This window comes from Erpetoichthys calabaricus, chromosome 7 (genome assembly GCF_900747795.2).
Source record: "Erpetoichthys calabaricus chromosome 7, fErpCal1.3, whole genome shotgun sequence".
Taxonomy (NCBI): Eukaryota; Metazoa; Chordata; class Cladistia; order Polypteriformes; family Polypteridae; genus Erpetoichthys; species Erpetoichthys calabaricus.
Window position 1 is genome coordinate 25,121,495 of NC_041400.2, and position 23,607 is coordinate 25,145,101.

The following is a 23,607-nucleotide window of genomic DNA, read 5'->3' on the forward strand; positions in this document are numbered from 1 at the left end:
GTGGAAGATTGTGGGTTCGCTTCCCGGTTCCACCCTGTGTGGACAGTGCTTTGAGTACTGAGAAAAGCGCTATATAAATGTAATGAATTATTATTATTATACAACATTTGGGATACAATTAGTTACGTTTCTTTTGTTTTTTTCCAAAAGGAGCACAGGCAGGAGAAGTAACTTGCTTATGGTCACACAGTGTTAACAGTAGGATTTGAACCAACACCCTTGTGGTTTGAAGTCCAAAGTTTTAACCAAATGCCATACTGCCAGCCAAATAAATAAATACATTATATAACCCAATATCCTATTAGCCTTTTTAATTGCTTCTGTACACTGTATGTGGATAGTATAGTTTTTGCTGAAACTCTTAGGTTCTTCTCATAAGTTGTATTTTCAACTTTGAAATTTCACCGCAAGCATTCAGCTCATGTAACATTTTTACATTCTATGTCTAATGCCTTACATTTTCTTTGTGCAAAACCTGAATGTTCTCCAGATCCATCTGGTATCATTTGACTGATTCTAGATTATCTGCCATTTCACTTAGTTAGGTTTCATTTGAAAACATAACCAGCTTGCTTTTATATTCTTATCCATATGGCGATTACTATTCTCTCTGTATACAATTTAGGGTAAGTCTCATGTCAATATTTCTCTTTGACTGAACATCTTAAGTTTATGCTTATTTTGGTCCAGTGACATGGAAGAAGAGAATCTATTCTGGCAGCAGTGGGCTCAAGGCAGGTACCGACCGAGGGCAGATTGTCTGTTCTTCGCAATAAATAATTTCATAATAATACTTTAGCCTAGACTGCTTTACAAAATAACTACAGTTAGAGCACTGACAAGTTAAGTGACTTTCTTAGGGTCAAAAAGGGATTGTGGTTTACAGTCCGTCACTTTGGTTATAAAGCAGTAACTTTAAAGAAACCATCACTGGTGATCTTCAGGCAGTCATGGAAAGAACTTGAAATTGATTTTTAAGAAGCCTTAAAAACTTTGTGATGTGTATTTGCTGGGCAAATTATTTAACAAAATACATAAGAAATATTATTAAATAATAATGAGTTGTGAAACATCATTATATAGATGAGATTGCTATATTTTTATAATGTTGTTGTACAACTTAAGGATACTTTAATGAAATTCTCACCTGTCTGAATGGGTTGGTACACTGTCGGTGTGTTTCCTAGAGGTTCCTCAAGGTTTTCATTGTAAAGGTTGAGGTAAGTGGTGATTCACAATTGGCAACAGTTCATACGGATTCACAAGGCCAGAATTTCATCAAAGCATCCTTAAGTTGTACAACAGTATTTTAAAAATACAGCAATCTCCATCTATATAATGATGTTTCACAACTCATTATTGGAAAATGGATGGATATCTGTGACATGCCAATCACTAATTAACATAATAAAGTTAGTTTAACCCCAGTATATTTACAGATCAAGTTAACAAGCAGGTCCATTGTAACAGTACTGTTGTCATGTTTTGAGGTTACATTTTCAGTTTTTTCTGACAAGAACAAATCTCCACTCATCTACCTTCAAACCCATTCAATCCAGCTCAACCATAACAAGGTCTGCAGCCTGTCCTTAAGGCATAAACCAACCCAGGAAGGCGAGAAAAAGTAACTTAACCATGATTTATAAATTTATGCTCCATTACTTTTTTCTTTATAATAAAGTAAATACATTTCGATTTTAATTATATATTCTTTATGTTTTTATTTAGGTGCTAGTGATGATGCTGTCAGCTGCTCAATTATGCTTGAAATACTGCGTTCATTATCAAATCAGTCCGCTCCTCTGACCCATGCCATTTTGTTCCTTTTTAATGGTGCAGAAGAAAGTGGGCTTCAGGTAAAAGATATACTAAGTGACATTTGTTGTGTATGAGGTTTTTCTTATTTTAGGCAAACAAACACAATGACACAGTAAGCAGCATTACTGCCTTCCATTGCTAAGACCAATGCTATCCTTGCATTCCTGGGGATCTCATCCCATAATTAATAGACATGCTGTTACATGATTAATATATCTGACTTTGTCTGGCTTGTGTATGTGTGTGTAAGTATGTTGTGTTATAAACTAGCATCCTAATCTAGTGGTTTAAAGTAGTGCATTATTGTGCAATTGTTATCTAGGCACATTAGCTCAAGCTATAGCTGCCGCTGCCACTTCCAATACAGCTTCTTAGGCAACAGACTACACTGCAGGCATTGAGTGATTTTTGTGGAAAATATAAAAAAGAATATTCATATATTTTACTCCTAACAGTTGTTCAGTTTTTCTAGAAGTGAGAAATTTATTCTAGTAACATTATCTAATGCAGAGGTTCTCAACCACTGATATGCACACAAACAAACAAGTTTAATCTGTAATCGCCTAGTTAAAATCCCAAACACATTACTGGGGGTTGTTAAAGAAAGATGACCTTAAGTTCTATCTAATACAAGTACAGTACTAAATAATTTAAAACAGAAAAAAATGTCATTTTATTTTTATATTGAAATTCTTCGACATGATACACCAAGAAAAACATTTGAGTATACCCTCATCTAATGATTTTTTGTGCACAGTCATATTAAGTCACAGGTGATTCCTTATTCTTTTTGCAAACTGGGACAGAATGCTTTGTGTTTTTACCATAAAATGTCTTTTCTCAAGTGCACTTCAAACTCTTTCTTTTTCAAACAGCCTCATGCAAGGTTTGCTTTTTGTGTCTTCTAGGCTAGTCATGGATTCATCACACAGCATCCATGGGCTAAGCTTGTGCGGGCTTTCATCAATCTTGAAGCTTCTGGAGTTGGAGGGAAGGAGATTGTATTTCAAATAGGTACATCAAAACTTAAAAATACTTAATTTCTGGTATTCGTAACAGGTCACTTTATTCCTAAATAGCATATTTCCATGCATAAGCCCAGTGCTCCATACACTATTACAAATACAAAAAACATAGTAAAAGCTTATATGTGTGTATATATATGTATATGAATTATAAAGAGTTGGTAACCCATAAGCAAAACCTATATAATTGAAATTGCAAACGAAAGAAGCCAATCCCAGCCAACACAGGGTGCAAGGCAGGAACAAATCCCCGGGCAGGGTGCCAGCCCATCGCAGGGCACACACACACAACACCAAGCACAAGTTAGGATCGCCAATGCACCTCACCTGCATGTCTTTGGACTGTGGGAGGAAACCCATGCAGACACAGGGAGAACATGCAGACTCCACGCAGGGAGGACCTGGGAAGTGAACCCGGGTCTCCTAACTGCGAGGCTGTAGCGCTACCACTGCGCCACCCTATATACAGTATATAGATAGATAGATAGATAGATAGAGAGAGAGAGAGAGAGAGAGAGAGAGAGAGAGAGAGAGAGAGAGAGAGAGAGAGAGAGAGACAGACAGACAGACAGACAGACAGACAGACAGACACACACCACATGGAATTTTATTATGTTTATTGTTTTTACACATAGTAGTGCTGGGCATTACTAAGACTGAGATGCATGTTGTTCAGTGGTAGTAATGGACCACTACAAAGACTCCATCACTTAAAACAAAAGTTTTTGTAGCTTCACATAGCAACCAAGGTTTAAAATCAAATCATCGGCTGGTCATTTTCTGAATGAAACTGCCATAATCTGTTTGTGCTTGTGTGGTGTTTTACACCCTCGTCTCAGTGACCCATTATATTTATTAGTGACTATTCATTGACCCTGTATATGAGCACATGACTTGTGATGGCGCTGCAGATCTCTTGTGAGACTTAGTTATAGAATAGGTGTGTTCACAAAAATGCCAAGCCTTTGATTTATTTTTTTAGCTGTTTTATTCGTGATTACCAAATTGCAGAGCATCACAAACCTACCCTGGTAGCATTAAGCATGCACAAGGAATTTATCAGCCAGGGACAGGACGCCAGTCTGATTTAATATTATTGTAACACTAGGATAAATGAATGTGGCCAAACAACTTATCGACATCTCTTTGGACTATAACAGAATATGCGATACTCCCCAATTGGGAATCCAACTGGGGTCCATCCATGGTCAGGTTCTAAGGTTACTGTTATGCTTATGTTACCTGTTATCTCATTCTCAGCCAGCTTAATTGAGTTTGGGGTCATGGGGAGCCAGAGCCCAACACTGTAGTGCTGGACAAAGTGCAGGAAACAACCCTGGACAGGGTGCTAGTCCTTTACAGAGCCAATACACACACACACGCACACACCCTAGGTGCAGAACATCAGGCTAACATTGCAGGACATTATTACATAATTACATTACCCGTAGGCCATTTTTATTTTGAGACCTTACCGTCCTAACTGAACCCACTCTGGCAACACTTACCAGATTTTCTGCTGTCGCTTGTGCACAGTACAGCTTAACCTAATGGTAGGTTTAACAGATATTTTGGTAAGTAGTCATGTATTATATTGGGATATGAAGCATTTTTGTTAGAGCATGGCTAATGGAATACAAAGAAAATCAGGTTGTCAATGTATAACGTTTATATCTGTAGTTAAAACATTTTTTAAAAGTCTGTTTCAGATTAAACTGTGATGATTTTTGTATATATCAAACCAATAACACTGAATCCTAAACTTCATATGTTTAATTTTCCTCCAAGGCATTTACCAGAATGCTTTCATATAGAAATTTCTTTTGATAACAGCATTAAGCATAATGCACTTCTAGAAAAGGTGTATAAAACAATCAAAATGAATACTTTTCAAAGTGAACTTAATTGTACTTTAGCAACAGCAGGTTAAATTCTACACCATTCTATGCCATTTTTCAGTTTTTACACCATTAATCCAAAGCTTGATGTGATTTTGCACAAATAAAATGCTGCAGAATAAAGAGCACAAAGCGAAGTAAGTTTACATTAATGTTAATTAGTAGATTCTGTACGTGACCTTAACATCTTACCATCCCTCTGTTATACTAAATTTGCAAATGTCTGTTTATTTATAATTTCCCACATTTCATTAAACCAGTGTATTTGTGCCATGTAACTGCAAAACCTGGGGCACTAGAAGTGTAGCGACAGCTTTGTTTTGATATACATATATACTGTATGCACGGTGGCGCAGTGGCAGCGCTGCTGCCTCGCAGTTAGGAGACCCGGGTTCGCTTCCCGGGTCCACCCTGCGTGGAGTTTGCATGTTCTCCCCGTGTCTGCGTGGGTTTCCTCCGGGCGCTCCGGTTTCCTCCCACGGTCCAAAGACATGCAGGTTAGGTGGATTGGTGATTCTAAATTGGCCCTAGTGTGTGCTTGGTGTGTTTGTGTGTGTCCTGCGGTGGGTTGGCACCCTGCCCGGGATTGGTTCCCTGCCTTGTGCCCTGTGTTGGCTGGGATTGGCTCCAGCAGACCCCCGTGACCCTGTGTTCGGATTCAGTGGGTTGGAAAATGGATGGATGGATGGATATACTGTATGTCATATATATATATTTCTGTTTAATTTTCAGTGACGCGAAAGCTCAAGATTATGCATGTAATCGTTAAATTTTAAATAAATTAATTTTAGCAAGCTTTGTTTTAATGTTTTTTTCTTTACCACTTTCAGGTCCTAACAGCCCGTGGCTTGTGAAGGCTTATGCCCTTGCTGCTGTGCACCCATTTGCCTCTGTAGTTGGACAAGACATTTTCCAGAGTGGTGCTATCCCATCAACTACAGATTTCATAATCTTTACAAAACATGGACACATTCCTGGTAGGTTAATTTTTAAATTATCAAAGTCTTATACCCAAATGTCAATGTATTTCTTTTTCTTCCAACTAAGCCTCATAATTTAAGCAGTGTTGCCTACTGGATGAGAGGCGGAACTTTAAATCACATGAATTTCAACTCATTCACAGTTTACAGCACAATATGAGACCCTAAGTATTTCCCTTCCCATGTCTTTGTGCCCACTGTAAAGAGTATATGGTAACAATTGTACTGTAGCTCTTGTAAAGTACTTGGTCCATTTTAAAAGTACTGAGATATGAAATGAAGGTTGTTTGTTTATGTTCTCTGTACACATCAGTGCTGTTGCTCATATTTGCCTACCCAGATTTATTTCCATTACAAAATGAGTTGAATCTTGAGTTAAATCCAAGGCCAACTTTATCCTGGGAAAGTTCTTCCACAGAATAGAGCTTGTGGTACAGACATTATAATTCACAGAGTCCAGTTTTTCCATCTTTACCACATCTTGGATTTGGTATACATTACCATCACTTTACCAAAGCCATTTTATTTAAAAATGTTATGTCCCTATGTACTGTTCTATAAACTACAGTATCTTGAAAATGTTTTTTTCTCTTTCTTGAGGAAAGGTGCATCAAAATAATCCTGGCGAGAATTTTTTTTTTGTGATGTGGTTTATCGTTACATATGGTAGCAGATAATAAAAAGTTATACTCTTCTACAATATTAAAATCTCACATTTTCTGTGACTTGACCTCAGATTGTTGAACAGCTGAGAGTGACTACTACATCTCTGCAGGAAATATATCTTTCTAAAATCAATTCTGCTTGCAGAGAGGCAGGGTAATATCAAATATCAAAATATCAAATATTTATCCAGAGGTGGACAATATATGTGATAGATGTATTCATGTATGTATTCATGTATGTATTCATACGAGTTGGTCTTTTTCTACTGCGGTGGGCTGCCACCCCGCTGCCTGCGCTTGGGAAAGCAGATCATAACCTGGTTCTGCTTCAGCCTCACTACAAACCAAAAGTGAGGGTCCTACCTGCAACCACACGCTCATTCAGGAAGTGGTCCCCTGAAGCACAGCAGGCTCTGAGAGAATGTTTTGGAACTACAGACTGGGATATCCTGCAGGGATCACATAGTGAGAACATTGAGGAGGTTGTTGACTGCACTACTGACTACATCAACTTCTGTATGGACATTGTAGTTCCAGTAAGAACAGTACGCTGCTATGCTAACAACAAGCCATGGATTACAAGTGACGTCAAGGGCCTTTTGAACCAGAAGAAAAGGGCTTTTAAAGACGGTGATCAGCATGAGCTCAAGCGCGTGCAGAAGGAACTCCGAGTCCAGCTCAGGGTGGCGAAGGAGCAGTACAGGAGAAAGCTGGAGCAGAAGTTGCAGAATAACAGCATGAAGGAAGTGTGGGATGGGATGAAGATCATCACTGGCTGCAGCTCGAAGTGGGGTACCACCATCAACAGAGACGTGAAGAGAGCAAACCAAATGAACAACTTCTTTAACAGGTTTGACCACCGTAACCCACTCTCACTCTCACCTCGGAGTACTGCACTCTCCACACATCCTTCTGCTGATACCAGGATAGGAGAGACATCCCCACCTAAAATTACAACAGCGCAGGTGAGCAGAGAGCTGAGGAGACTTCGTGCCAGCAAAGCAGCGGTTCCAGATGGAGTATTGCCACGACTGCTGAAGGTCTGTGCATCGGAGCTGGGGAGTCCTCTACAGCGCATCTTCAACCTGAGTTTGGAACAGGGGAGAGTCCCGAGGCTTTGGAAAACATCTTGCATCACCCCAGTCCCAAAGGTATCACGTCCTAGTGAGCTGAATGACTTTCAGCCTGTTGCTCTGACATCACATGTGATGAAGACCATGGAGAGGCTGCTGCTTCACCACCTTAGGCCACAGGTTCAACACGCCCTCGACCCTCTGTAGTTTGCATATCAGGAGAAGGTGGGAGCGGAGGATGCCATCATCTATATGCTACACTGATCCCTCTCTCACTTAGACAGAGGCAGTGGTGCTGTAAGAATTATGTTTCTAGACTTCTCTATCGCCTTCAACACAATCCAACCTCTGCTCCTTAGGGACAAGCTGACAGAGATGGGAGTAGATTCATACCTAGTGGCATGGATCGTGGACTATCTTAAAGACAGACCTCAGTATGTGCGTCTTGGGAACTGCACGTCTGACATTGTGGTCAGCAACACAGGAGCGCCACAAGGGACTGTACTTTCTCCAGTCCTGTTCAGCCTATATACATTGGACTTCCAATACAACTCGGAGTCCTGCCATGTGCAAAGGTTCGCTGATGACACTGCTATCGTGGGCTGCATCAGGAATGGGCTGGAGGAAGAGTATAGGGACCTAATCAATGACTTTGTTAAATGGTGCGACTCAAACCACCTACGCCTGAACACCAGCAAAACCAAGGAGCTGGTGGTGGATTTTAGGAGGCCCAGACCCCTCATGGACCCCGTGATCATCAAAGGTGACTGTGTGCAGATGGTGCAGACCTATAAATATCTGGGAGTGCAGCTGGATGATAAATTAGACTGGACTACCAATATTGATGCTCTGTGTAAGAAAGGACAGAGCCGACTATACTTCCTTTGAAGGCTGTCGTCCTTCAACATCTGCAATAAGATGCTGCAGATGTTCTATCAGACAGTTGTGGCGAGAGCCCTCTTCTACGCAGTGGTGTGCTGGGGAGGCAGCATTAAGAAGAAAGACGCCTCACGCCTGGACAAACTGGTGAAGAAGGCAGGCGCTATTGTTGGCATGGAGCTGGACAGTTTAACATCTGTGGCGGAGCGAAGGGCGCTCAGCAGGCTCCTATCAGTTATGGAGAATCCACTGCATCCACTAAACAGTGTCATCTCCAGACAGAAGAGCAGCTTCAGCGACAGACTGCTGTCACTGTCCTGCTCCACTGACAGATTGAGGAGATCGTTCCTCCCCCCAAACTATGCGACTCTTCAATTCCACCCGGGGGGGGTAAACGTTAACATTTAACATTATACAAAGTTATTGTCTGTTTTTCACCTGCATTATTATTAATCTTTAATTTAATATTATTTATTGTATCAGTATGCTGCTGCTGGATAATGTGAATTTCCCATTGGGATTAATAAAGTATCTATCTATCTATCTATCTATCTATCTATCTATCTATCTATCTATCTATCTATCTATCTATCTATCTATCTATCTATCTATCTATCTATCTATCTTGTGCCCTGTGTTGGCTGGGATTCGCTCCAGCAGACCCCCATGACCCTGTAGTTAGAATATAGTGGGTTGGATAATGGATGGATGGTCTTTTTCTAAAATAACATTATTTTGGAAGTCTTCAAGGTCTTCCATAACCGACAGGTATATCTCTTCATTTTACATGAGTTTCACCAGGTGAAGTGAACTTATCTAAAGACTGAACTAATTGTACTGTATGTCTTTTATGTCCTTGTTGCCGCATGCCAGGAGCTACACATTGGGCACTCCATTGAACTCTAACTGGTGTACTCTGGTAAACTGGAAAAGGTTAGACCCTCCCTTAGTCAATCATCAACCAACTTTTTTGTTATTTTTAAAACTAAAGTTTTTGTCTTGTTTTGATGCAACACTGCTCTTTTGTCGTCAGTGTAACATACTCCTTCCCTGCATGTTATGTACTGTATACATATTAAGGTATTTGTTTGTGCAGTTTGTACTTCCATGTTCTTGTCTAACTATACTTCATATAGCATTAGTTGTAAAGATTTTTTATGGTACTATTCACTTATAGCAACTGTAAAATACTGATGTGTGGCATACACTGTACTATACAAATGTGTTATTATTAGGGCTGCAACTAATGATTATTTTGGTAGTCGACTAATCGTTCAATTTCTTTTTCGATTAGTCACGATTATTTCATGCCTGAATATTTTGAAGTCTGCGACCTGTGGCTGCACATCCTGTTCTGGGCTCCAGTGCATGTCTTACCTCATCTGCTCACGTCTGTCCACCTGTGAATGTCACCCTGATGTCTCTGCATTAACACGATTAAAATTAATAATAATCAAATTAAAATAACAACCAGTGAAACATATCAATTTGAAAATAATCAGATGTTTTTATATTAGTGTGACCATCACAATAAAAAAGAAATACATTAAACAATACAAACTAAAGTGCACGTAGTCTTTAAACAAAAAAAGTGCATTTAACTTAACCAAAAAATACATTGTTAAAACAGAAACATTTTCATGTTTTAGTAATAAATGACAAAATGTAGACGTAAACTATATAATGTGTAAAGCCTGAAGTGCAAAGATCAAATAAACACTTTCACATATGTTCAAGGATGATACAATATCTTCTGTGGCGTAGCGGTAAGATTTGCTGACTTGTAATCAAGAGTCCCCAGGTTCGATCCTGACTGCCTTGTATATTTACCGTTGTGAGTTGCTCTTATTGTTAATATTATACAATAAACACATACATTTGATTTGCATCTGTAACAGCCACTGTATATGTATAGTACTTGTAAAAGTTATCCTTTTTTTTTTTCCACTTTTATTCTCTCAGTCACGATCACGTTACATACTACCACCCCCCAGGGATCTGACGCCGTTACTTTTTATCTGAAACTGGGAATAACTGTAGATGTGAATGGTGTTTTGAGACAAACTGGAAATTCTCTGATCTGGATGGATGAACGCTGACACACAAACGCTGACGAATCTGCCTTACTCGTATCTCATTATCACTTGATTTTTTTAATTCAATTTTATTGAGTGTTCCGTTTACGCTAAATTAGTATGCACCTTAAGGCCCGTGATGTCAAAGCCACACTGACATAGATATATATTATATTTGGAATTATTCATTTTATGACCTTATAGTACATTTCGGAAAACATTGTGGCACGGATATGTACAACATTATTCATTTTATTCATATTCATTTGCGTACCTTCTTGCGGTTGTAATTGGTGACCGCGTTTTTTTTTTCCCCCTGACCTTGCCCAGTCTGCACAGGACTCCAGGACATGCAGAGGAAAGAATGTCCCTCTGCAAGGTGAGCCATGAAGGCTCTTCTTTTCTCAGTGGACCCCGTTTATGCCTTACACAGTACATGCGCTTTGATCGCCGCCAGGTCAACTTGTTATAGCACAAGCAACCGGCCACCTGTGTGCTGCTGCTAGCACTGAGTAAGCTCACGCCTTCTGGTGTCAGTGTGCAGCACCGGGGAAAAAAAGAAGAGACAAATATATGTGACATTTTGAAGAAATCATTGTATGGCCTGAATAGTACCAATCAGAAAACATCATCGCACTAATGCAATATTATTTGAAAACGAACAGATCGGGTGTAAATTTGTTACTTATAAAAGTTAGCTTTTTTCACTTTTATTTTCTCAGTCTCGTTCACGCTCTCCCTCCCTTCCTGATCTGACCCTAACTAACTAACTAACAGCGCCAGCATAAATTCTCAAGAGACGGTGGCATCACAGCTCCAGGATGCTTGCATTTTAGATACCCGTGCATCGTGGTGGTGCTGCTGTGAAAAGAAAGCTCCGCTTTGCATAATCTGCATAAAGTGAAGATGAAGTGTTCTTCGGTCTCAATTTTCCTCCTCCTGTGTCCGACTCGCCATTGCAACCACGTTTATTTTCCTCTGCATTCTTCTTCTCCTCAGACATTCTTCTTCACTGGTAGGACCGTGTGCAGTCTTGACAAATAATAACAAACGTCGTTCATGTAGTGCATTGCAGTTACAAAAACCAATGTGGTTCTTTGTGACCGGAGCCTCTATTGAAGGTTCTGTTTATGATACGTCGAGAATAAAAAATCCGTGTTGATGATTTTTTGAAGTCGATGTTGTCGATTACGTCGACTAATCATTGCAGCCCTAGTTATTATCTGCTCGTACTGTTTACACTTTTTGGCTGTGCTTTGCTTATGTAGATTTGTTCTATTTCTGGTACTCTTGTATTTTGTTTGTCACCAATTAGACTTTGTTGTTGCTGACTTGGTGAAAGATAGAACAGGACAGAGGTGCCTAGTTAAAGATAAATAAAACTCTTTTTGTGTATCTCTTTGCAGGCATAGATATGGCCTTCATTGAAAATGGTTACCTCTATCATACCAGGTTTGATACAGCCAACAGAATTCTGACAGAATCCATACAAAGAGCTGGTGAGTCAAGTAAATGAGGCTTTTAATTTTTTGAATTAATTTCTTGATTTTATTGCAGTTAGAAGGCTGGGGTTGTAAAGGTTCATAATATAAATATGGATATATTATATGGAAGTAGGCTGCTGCTGACAACAGACAGCAAGGGATATGACTTTTCCTTCCCTTACTCATTTCGGTTCAGTTCTATTGCAAGGAAGAAGATCCACTCATAGAAAATGTTAATTGTCCCCTTGATGTGGTTGTTACATGCAGTACATTTAACCAGCTTTTGTTTTATTTATTTATGATGCAGGTGACAATATTCTGGCTGTGATTAAACATCTTGCTACATCTAATGAGCTGTCTGCCTCCGTACAGTATCAGCATGACAGCATGGTTTACTTTGATCTACTGGGAGTGTACTTGGTTGCTTACCCAGCACGAACTGGCACAATCATTAACTGCATTGTCGCAGTGGTGACTTTCATTTATCTTATAAACAGAATGTTTCTTCCTAAGGACAATGGTGAGTTAATATTTACCACCTCATTTTTTATACACAGTTCTAAGTAGGTGATATGTTTATCATGTGAAGATGAACGTACAGCCTGACTACCAAAGCCTGTAAGTATTATTATGATTTATTTGTAGATTTTTTGAATTGCTTTCTACATCTTCAGAACATTACACTAGTAAAATTCTTTTTCAATTTGAGCTGAACTTCATGACATCTGTATTTTTGGCAGGAATGACACCACAAGTATATGTGCGCACAGATTGTATTTGTATGACATGTTCAGTTCTTTTGTGTCCATGGGTGTCCCGTGTTCAGTTTATGTAATATGAAATGCTGCCTGAATGTTTGTGAACACTTTCAACACTACATTTTCATGATGAAATTCTGAATGGCCAATAGCAGAAATTGTACCATTATGATAAGTGGTTGATTGCTGGAGTAAAGATTTGGGGTAGGCACAATATGACTGAATTACTGGTAATCTATGCATAGTGCTAGTCATACAGAATGATGCACTATTTGTTTAAAATAATAAAGTGTCCATCTTTAAAATAGACCACTTGAAATGGAGCTATTATTACTTGAGTCACGTTGAAAAGAGGCTAATAGGATGCTAGCTCAGCAAATACACAAGACAGAAGTTTGTTATGTTTTTGTGGAAATCAATAAGCAGCTGAAAGTAAAGTCATGGATTACAGAGGATTACATTTTTTTAGATTTTGTGTCAGCTGTGTATCCTGTGGGAATTTTTTTCAAGAGTTTATTTTTCTGATGTACTGAGAGAAGCCAGGATGTAATTCTCTCCAGAGACAATACCTGCTCTGTAAGGGTTGGATGGAGTATTTGCCGTCTGCTTTAGTCTGTGCGATACTCTCAATCATTGTTTCGCTTTCACCCAAAATGAGTAGTAAACTCTATTGATAGGAAAATGTCAGATTGTTATGGTCCTTAACCCTTCATTTAAAACGACTAAATAAAACACTTTTTTGCAGAATTTAAAAGCATACCATTTACTGTAATGAGTGAATGCTTTGGAATATGGGCTTTTTGGTAATCCAGTTTCTTTCGGCTACTGTTAAATGAGCAATAATTATTATACACCCCCTCAGTACTTCTTCTCTTGTGGTCACTGCCATGTTTAAATTATGACTAAAATAATTAATTGATGTCAAATCCAAATGTCCGACAACAGTTGTAATAATTACTGCACTGTCTGTCATAATGCAAGAAGGAGTTTCGTTTTATCGATGATCCAGGCTTTAAGAGCTATGGTTAATGCTTCTGCAAGAATTTTCACTGTGCGAGTCTCCCAGAAGAAGCTGGTTTGAACACACTTCCATTTCTATTACTCTTGGATGAAGTTGAAGCTACATGTAGGGCATTATGTTATTGTTTGACTACATCTGTAGTAAGCAAGAAGTACTTTGCTGTCTCAGCCTGGTTACCCAACTCAATTTGCACTTTACTTTAGAGCTGTGCATTAGTAGTTCCAAAGAAATTTTCCCTGTTCAGCATCATTTTATGTGGATTCGTTCCCTGGACACACTTACTTTTACAACATGGGCATGGATTTTAACACGCCGAGACTTGCCTATTCAAGTACTCAACTTCGGGCGCTGAGAACAAATGCCAGTGCCGGTGTGGTTCCACATTTACCCGACGAGGTAAGAAGGCGGTATCGTGGCAGCAGAGCCGGCACTAAGCTAAAAAAGAAGCGGCTTGCGAGAAAGTGGCGTTTCAAGCCTTCGGTGCCTTCTGTGATTCTGGGGAATGTAAACTCAATCTCAAATAAGATCGACGAACTGGCTGCGCTGGTGAAAAATGTAAGGACCTACAGAGAATGCAGTTTGTTGTGTTTTTGCGAAACCTGGCTAAATAACACCATCCCAGATGCCAACGTGGAGCTACCCGGGTTTAGCACAGTTAGAGCGGACAGAGATGCAAGTACCTGTGGTAAGCACAAAGGAGGAGGACTCGCTCTCTATGTTAATACACGGTGGTGTCACTCTGGACATGTTAACGTCAAAATCTCCACTTGCTGCAGGGATATCGAACTGTTGGCCGTAAGTTTACGTCCCTACTATTTGCCCAGAGAGTTTGGACATGTCATTGTTGTTATTGTATACATTCCTCCTCGGGCAGACGAGGAGTCAGCGAGTGACATCATCCATTCCGCTGTTGCTAAGTTACAAACGCAGCACCCTGAGGCGCTTGTGCTAATCGCTGGAGACTTTAACCATGTGACGCTGGACAAAACATTACCTGCATTCTCCCAGTATGTGCACTGTAACACCCGGGGAAATAAGACTATTGATTTACTTTATGCAAACGTTAAAGACGCATACAGCGCCACCCCGCTGCCTGCGCTTGGGAAAGCAGATCATAACCTGGTTCTGCTTCAGCCTCACTATAAACCAAAAGTTAGAGTCCTACCTGTAACCACACGATCATTCAGGAAGTGGACTCCGGAGGCTGAGAATACTCTGAAAGAATGTTTTGGAACTACAGACTGGGATATCCTGCAGGGATCTCATAGTGAGAACATTGAGGAAGTTGTTGACTGCACTACTGACTACATCAACTTCTGTATGGACATTGTAGTTCCAGTAAGAACAGTACGCTGCTATGCTAACAACAAGCCATGGATTACAAGTGACATCAAGGGCCTTTTGAATCAGAAGAAAAGGGCTTTTAAAGACGGTGATCAGCATGAGCTCAAGCGCGTGCAGAAGGAACTCCGAGTCCAACTCAGGGCGGCGAAGGAGCAGTACAGGAGAAAGCTGGAGCAGAAGTTGCAGAATAACAGAATGAAGGAAGTGTGGGATGGGATGAAGATCATCACTGGCTGCAGCTCAAAGCGGACGTGAGAGAGACGTGAAGAGAGCAAACCAAATGAACAACTTTTTTAACAGGTTTGACCACCCTAACCCACTCTCACTCTCACCTCGGAGTACTGCACCCTCCACACATCCTTCTGCTGATACCAGCATAGGAAAGACATCCCCACCCATAATTACAACAGCGCAAGTGAGTAGAGAGCTGAGGAGACTTCGTGCCAGCAAAGCAGCGGGTCCAGATGGAGTATCGCCACGACTGCTGAAGGTCTGTGCATCGGAGCTGGGGGGTCCTCTACAGCGCATCTTCAACCTGAGCCTGGAACAGGGGAGAGTCCCGAGGCTTTGGAAAACATCTTGTATCACCCCAGTCCCAAAGGTATCACGTCCTAGTGAGCTGAATGACTTTCGGCCTGTCGCTCTAACATCACATGTGATGAAGACCATGGAGAGGCTGCTGCTTCACCACCTTAGGCCACAGGTTCAACACGCCCTTGACCCTCTGCAGTTTGCATATCAGGAGAAGGTGGGAGCGGAAGATGCCATCATCTATATGCTACATCGATCCCTCTCTCACTTGGACAGAGGCAGTGGTGCTGTAAGAATTATGTTTCTAGACTTCTCTAGCGCCTTCAACACAATCCAACCTCTGCTCCTTAGGGACAAGCTGACAGAGATGGGATTAGATTCATACCTAGTGGCATGGATCGTGGACTATCTTAAAGACAGACCTCAGTATGTGCGTCTTGGGAACTGCACGTCTGACATTGTGGTCAGCAACACAGGAGCGCCACAAGGGACTGTACTTTCTCCGGTCCTGTTCAGCCTATATACATCGGACTTCCAATACAACTCGGAGTCCTGCCATGTGCAAAAATTCGCTGATGACACTGCTATCGTGGGCTGTATCAGGAATGGGCTGGAGAAGGAGTATAGGGACCTAATCAATGACTTTGTTAAATGGTCCGACTCAAACCACCTACACCTGAACACCAGCAAAACCAAGGAGCTGGTGGTGGATTTTAGGAGGCCCAGACCCCTCATGGACCCCGTGATCATCAAAGGTGACTGTGTGCAGATGGTGCAGACCTATAAATATCTGGGAGTGCAGCTGGATGATAAATTAGACTGGACTGCCAATACTGATGCGCTGTGCAAGAAAGGACAAAGCCGGTTATACTTCCTTAGAAGGCTGGCTTCCTTCAACATCTGCAATAAGATGCTGCAGATGTTCTATCAAACAGTTGTGGCGAGCGCCCTCTTCTACGCAGTGGTGTGCTGGGGAGGCAGCATTAAGAGGAAAGACGCCTCACGCCTGGACAAACTGGTGAGGAAGGCAGGCTCTATTGTTGGCATGGAGCTGGACAGTTTAACATCTGTGGCAGAGCGAAGGGCGCTCAGCAGGCTCCTATCAATTATGGAGAATCCACTGCATCCACTAAATAATGTCATCTCCAGACAGAAGAGCAGCTTCAGTGACAGACTGCTGTCACTGTCCTGCTCCACAGACAGATTGAGGAGATCGTTCCTCCCCCAAACTATGCGACTCTTTAATTCCACCAGGGGGGGTAAACGTTAATATTTAACATTATACATAGTTATTGTCTGTTTTTTCACCTGTATTATTATCATTCTTTAATTTAATATTATTTATTGTATCAGTATGCTGCTGCTGAAGAATGTGAATTTCCCATTGGGATTAATAAAGTATCTATCTATCTATCTATCTATCTATCTATCTATCTATCTATCTATCTATCTATCTATCTATCTATCTATCTATCTATCTATCTATTTATTTAAATGAACTTTTTCAACTATTTAAATAACATCCTAGTTTGCTAGGTATCACAATTATATCTGTATAATCTTATGATTTTGTTTATAATTTATCAATTTTGTAAAAGACAACATAAGTGAAGGCTGACTGAATCTCTAGCTCATACTTGGTGCAGTCATTTCTCTAAATAGCCGTTGTTCACAAAATACAGTAACCATGAGATGGTTGTTTGAATCACAAGTGCAAATGTACGCTAAATTAGATTTGGAGTTATTTTGTAACAAAGGTGACAAGTAGTATGTTTTAACTGGTTCTGTAATTTTAAGCTTTAAACTGAGTTCTTCAACAAGGGCATAGATGGAACTTTGCTAAGGGTAAATTTCACACAAATGTCGGAAAGTTTCAAAACAGAAACAGAAGAGCTCATTTTCTTCCAGTCATAGATAAATGGAGAAAACTGTCAAGCAGTTTGAGAGATAATAGTACTTTGGGGGCCTTCAAAACTTGACTTTCTGTCATTTTGGATAAGTCAGACAATTGGATGGATGATAAATTAGACTGGACTGCCAATACTGATGCTCTGTGTAAGAAAGGACAGAGCCGGTTATACTTCCTTAGAAGGCTGGCGTCCTTCAACATCTGCAATAAGATGCTGCAGATGTTCTATCAGACAGTTGTGGCGAGTGCCCTCTTCTATGCGGTGGTGTGCTGGGGAGGCAGCATTAAGAAGAAAGACGCCTCACGCCTGGACAAACTGGTGAGGAAGGCAGGCTCTATTGTTGGCAAGGAGCTGGACAGTTTAACATCTGTGGCAGAGCGACGGGCGCTCAGCAGGCTCCTATCAATTATTGAAAATCCACTGCATCCACTAAACAGTATCATCTCCAGACAGAAGAGCAGCTTCAGCGACAGACTGCTGTCACTGTCCTGCTCCACTGACAGACTGAGAAGATCGTTCCTCCCCCAAACTATGCGACTTTTCAATTCCACCCGGGGGGGTAAACGTTAACATTATATAAAGTTATTGTCTGTTTTTACCTGCATTATTATCAATCTTTAATTTAATATTGTTTTTTGTATCAGTAAGGTGCTGCTGGAGTATGTGAATTTCCCCTTGGGATTAATAAAGTATCTATCTATCTATCTAGAGAGATTTGTTGACTTGTTCTTGTCAAAAGTTTTCTAATGTCACAAGACCTGGCAGGCTTTTAAGTAACAATGTTTTGAGGAGCTTTACTAGTGCTTATAGCTGTGTGTGCTATATGTTATTGTGATATAAAGTCACAATTTCGATGGTGCCTATGAGGACTATAGTAACCAGTTTGACCATTTTGTAGACATAAAGTTTAGAGGTAATGATGTCATTATGAATAAGCAACTGAAACCAGCTTTTACATGCTATAGCTTCTCAAAGAAGGATGCAATACATTGGGTGACATAAGCCTTATGAATATTTTCTGGAAGAGCAGTTTCTTCAGGCAAATCTTTGTTGTCTTTCAGAGGTGTTAGAGGAGGACATGACAGTAACCTGCACTCCCACTTTCCAATGCAATGTACACAGAAACCAATAATATTGTAACACCTGATGCTAGTGCAGAACAGACAAATGTGTCCCTACTTCCTGTCCCTTATCCATCTGAATGGTCTTGTCCAGGGCCCATGAGTGTGTATCTCCTCACCTACGCACCTGGTACAACACATTGCACAAGGATAACTTGACAGACCAATTTCACTTCTGAATAATGATGTTAAGATACTCTCCAAAGTCCTAGCTAGAAGGATGGAGAAAGTGCTGCCTTCGGTAATATCAGAAGATCAAACTGGATTTATTAAAGGCCGACACTTAGCTTCCAATCTTCGACGCCTGTTTAATATAATATATTCACCCACAAAGTCAAACACCCCAGAGATATTATTATTGTTGGATGTAGAAAAAGCATTTTATATGATTGAATGGAACTACCTTTTCACTACATTGGAGAAATTTGGGTTTGGCCCAAACATTTGTGCATGGATCAAACTACTGTATACCAGTACAGAAGCTTCAGTTTGTATTAACAACATTAATTCAGACTACTTTAAACTAGAACGTGGTACCAGACAAGGATGCCCCTTATCACCACTACTTTTTGCAATCACCATTGAGCCACTGGCAGTTCACTGTCAAAATGCTTATGAGATAAAGGGGATTATCAGAGAAGTACTTGAACAGAAATTTCTCTATATGCAGATGATATGGTACTGTATACAGTATATCAAACCCACAAAATACTGTGCCTACATTCCTAACAAAAGATTTCTGGTCTCAGAATTAATTTGACTAAAAGTGTGCTCTATCCAGTGAATTCTCAAGCACACAATATTAGGTTGGACACCTTCCCTCTTATCATCGCAGATCAGTTTAAATACCTAGGGGTAAAAATCCCAAGTAGACATAAAGCTCTTTATCAACAAAATCTCGCTGTCTGTATGGAAAAAATTAAGCACAAATAGATGAACAAACACAGGCTTGGTTCACAATAGAAATAAAATCCTGCAGTACTTCTTTATATTCTTTGCTTTGTGCCCCAATAAAAACAAGGTATCGCCAATATACTAACAATTCAATTGTGCTTCACTCACTCAGAATATGGAACTAATGTAGGAAGCATTTTAAGATAAAGAAGCTTTTATCTGTAGCACCTCTGCACGAGAACCACCTTTTTCTACCCTCTCAAACATATGCAGTTTTTAATGTCTGGAAAACATTTGGGATTAAATCACTTAGAGATCTGTACATAGACAATGTTTTGCATCCTATGAACAATTACATTCCAAATTTAACTTTCCAGTTAACACATTTCTTTCACTTCCTTCAAATCAGAAACTTTGTTAAACAGAACCTGCCCAATTTTCCTTACCTCCCACCTACCTCGATGCCAGAAAAAATATTGATCAGTCTTGAGGACTCGGACAACATTTCTGCAATATATAAAACCATTTTGCAGTTTTTTCCTTTCAAAGATCGAAGAGGACAGTTGGAAAAGGATCTCTCACTCAATATCTCAGAAAAGGAGTGGAAAGTAGCAATGCAGAGAATCCACTCGAGCTCTATATGTGCAAAGCATATGATTTTTCAACTCAAAATTATATATCAAGCACATCTGTCTCGCTTAAAATTGTCCAAAATGTTTCTAGGGCAAGATCCAACCTGTGAACGTTGCAATCAAGTTCCAGCCTCACTGGGCCACATGTTCTGGACCTGCTCCAAATTAACATCATTCTGGACTAAAATCTTTAAATGCCTATCAGACAGCCTTAGTGTCACAATCCCTCCTAACCCATTAACAGCTGTGTTTGGTGGTCTCCCAGATGGGCTTACAGTGGAGAAGGACAAACAAACTGTGATCGCCTTTACTACACTATTGGCAGGTAGACTTATCTTGCTCAACTGGAAGAATCCTAACTCTCCTCTTTTAAGTCAGTGGGTAACTGATGTTTTATATTATTTGAAATTGGAAAAAATCAAATTCGCACTTAGAGGATCTGTGCAGAACTTTTTCAAAACCTGGCAGGATCTAATCAATAACATTTTAGAATAAGCTTTTAAAGCACTGAGGAAGCAGATTCTCTCCCCTTTTATTCTTCTTCTTCTCCACTTATCTTTATTCACTTATTAATTCATCTATTTACTTATTTTTACTAGGTTTAAGTTTTACTCTGCTGGCTTAGCTCTCTTTTTCAGGGGTGGGGGTTGATTTGTTTTCAATCTTATTTTTGTAAAAGTTGATTAATTTGTATAGAATGTTGTGTTTCAATTAAATCAATAAAATAATAAAAAAAGGATACAATTTGTAGCAAACAATATCTCGTCAATCAAAAGGTCACTGGGATTTTTTCATCAAGAGGCTCTCCAGGCATACATGATCTGTTTTTTCAATATCTACATATTTACTAATAAATGTAGCTTGCATTTATACAGATAGTTAGATAGATAGATAGATAGATAGATAGATAGATAGATAGATAGATAGATAGATAGATAGATAGATAGATAGATAGATACTTTATTAATCCCTAGGGGAAATTCACATACTCCAGCAGCAGCATACTGATAAAGACAATATTAAATTAAAGAGTGATAACAATGCAGGTATACAGTGTGGGCTTTTAACCCAAAAAAACAACTGAAAAGTTTTGGGGACCGTCCCCGTATATTGCCCTAAGACAATATAAGAAAAAAAGAGATCAAAGTCTTTGAATTTACAAGAACATTTAACAGTTTTACTTTGAGAAAATGGTGGATTTATACAAAAAAGATTATGGGAATAGGAAATGGTTGGCAGGAAGTGACGTTAAGAACAGGAACCGGAAGTAACGCCATCGAGGTGAGACGGAAGTGATGTGATCTGTAAGCGCCGGAAGTGATGTCATTGAGGATGGCCGGAAGTGGCTTTGTCACGGCCATTTTTATGTCCGGAAGTGAAGGTAATTACTTTTCTTCTGGTTTTCTGTGGAAAGAAGAGATTGAGATAAGTACCACGTGACCTACTCATATCTCGCGATAGTTCACTCACCTTTAGGCTCTTTGAATGCCTCCTAATCGCACGTGTGTGACAACAGACAGACAATATATAACAGTATTTAGATTCTACTATAAAAAACATTTTACTCTGTGTCCAATACTATATAATAAGAATTAGTTCAAGCTGGTAGTAAAAGTCTTAAACAGCCCAAAAGAGACAGACTGCAAAATGTGAATAAAAATAACAATCAGGCACCAGATCCTTTAATATGTGAATAAAATGATGAAAGGAGCAGCTACCACACCCTGAGGGGCACTCGGTCACCACAGAGTTTTATAACGTAAATGCCAGCCAGCATTCCCATCTAGCTTTTGGACCTTTGGACCAAACTATGTAATCTGGAGAAGCCAATATCTCTGTTATAGGCAGGTAAGCCCATAGCCCAACCTTGATCTGTTTCATCCTTTTACACAAGTGAACATTGTTGGGGTGCTGTGCTGTTCTCCTGTACCTTAGTGGTTGTTTGTGTAAAAAAGTTAAACTGGCATTAAAAGTCCAGCTACAGTAAGTAGTATTTTTCTCTATTGTTTTAGTGTTTTGTCATTCTCTAACCTAGTTTGAGGTATACATATTGTGTATGTGGATGTGGAAGGATTAAGCAGAAAACCCAGAGTGATTTGTTTCCAGAAAATATGCACTCACTAAAAAATATCAGCATTCTGTCCAATTTGTTCTCCCACCGCTGTTTGTAACATTGCTCTTATCTGCTGTTTAACCAAGATCTATTGAGGGGAGAAGGCGTATAATTATCAGTACTGAACTAAAATCAGTTAAGGATTTGTTTTTCAAAGAGATAAAGAAAGCCCCCATCATAACTTAGGCTATGACTCAATCATTTTTGCATACATTCTGGTAAACCGTGGATCATTTACCAAGGACTACTGTGATTATCATCTGTCCATCTTGATAGCAAAGTGAAAAAGTGTTCACCTGCCATGAACAGGTCTATTTTTACTGAATTTCAACTGACATGAACTACACACTTGTTAAAAGCAACTTAATTAAAACTAAAATATTCAAACTAAACACCAATGTTGGTAATAGTTACTTCTTTCTTTACATAAATAGACCCATAGACAACTCAAAACTAAGCTGGTTATTTCATTTTTTATGGACTATAATAGAATCTTAGTATTATTGAAGTGTTAAGTAAGAACATCTGTAGCTCACTGTGATTTATGCATCTTCTGTCTTTATTTCAGGTGGCAGATACTGGCAGTCCTTTTTATATGGAACATTTGTCACTGTGATCACCTGGGGCATCACTACTGGCGTTTCTGTTCTTGTCGCTGTCATTGTTACTGCCACTGGACGTGCCATGTTCTGGTATAACCACTTCTATGCTGCAGTCTTCCTTTATGGATCAGCGTCTGTCACTGTGCTGCAACTCATGGTCTTCCTAGAAAAGAATTGGTGCTGTGGGGTATGATCATTTTATTTTTTCATCACAGAGCTAATATTTGGGTTCAAATGCCCTGCTTCGTCATTGTCTTTGTGGAGCTGGCATGTTCTCTCAGTGTCTGTGTTGTTGCTCTCGTCCTCTGTGCTCTATACATATCCCAAAGATGTTTGTTTTCTGTTAGCTATTACTTTTAAATTGGCCCTACATATTCTGCCAGCAAACTGAGCAGGGAGAAAAAATAGGGACACAGGGGATTGGGAAATGAAAGAAAGTCAAGTACTGAAGACAAAAAGGGTTGTACCTGAGAAACTAAAAGGTACTTTCGCCTGAAATCAAACCTCTAATCAGAAATTGTAGCTGAAGGAAACACTAATAGGGACACACACTCGAAGTTTGTGGTTTGTAGCAGTCTGAATCCAAATCATGGGTGATGTGTAGAGCATCGTGCTGGTATTTAAACCATCATGCAGCTAATATTAGGTGTCATGCTGTATGAGCCTTCGACTAGGAGCGGCATCCTAGCAAGAGACCATAAAATGTCGGCACCTATAAAATAAAGAAAATGTTTTGGCGAAACAGTAAACAATATGTAAATTATAACGTATACTTAGAAATGTT

General features: G+C 39.7%; 1 protein-coding gene across 1 annotated transcript in view; it reads left to right on the top strand.

The window, feature by feature from the left end:
- Nucleotides 1–23,607, top strand: part of LOC114654410 (endoplasmic reticulum metallopeptidase 1-like) — a 43,088-nt gene that overhangs the window by 7,878 nt on the left and 11,603 nt on the right. Inside the window, exons 3-8 of the mRNA XM_028804955.2 lie at nt 1,729–1,856; nt 2,727–2,832; nt 5,572–5,718; nt 11,820–11,912; nt 12,205–12,417; nt 22,790–23,010. Of these exons, the coding sequence (XP_028660788.2) occupies nt 1,729–1,856; nt 2,727–2,832; nt 5,572–5,718; nt 11,820–11,912; nt 12,205–12,417; nt 22,790–23,010 (908 nt within the window). The remainder of the gene's footprint in view (nt 1–1,728; nt 1,857–2,726; nt 2,833–5,571; nt 5,719–11,819; nt 11,913–12,204; nt 12,418–22,789; nt 23,011–23,607) is intronic.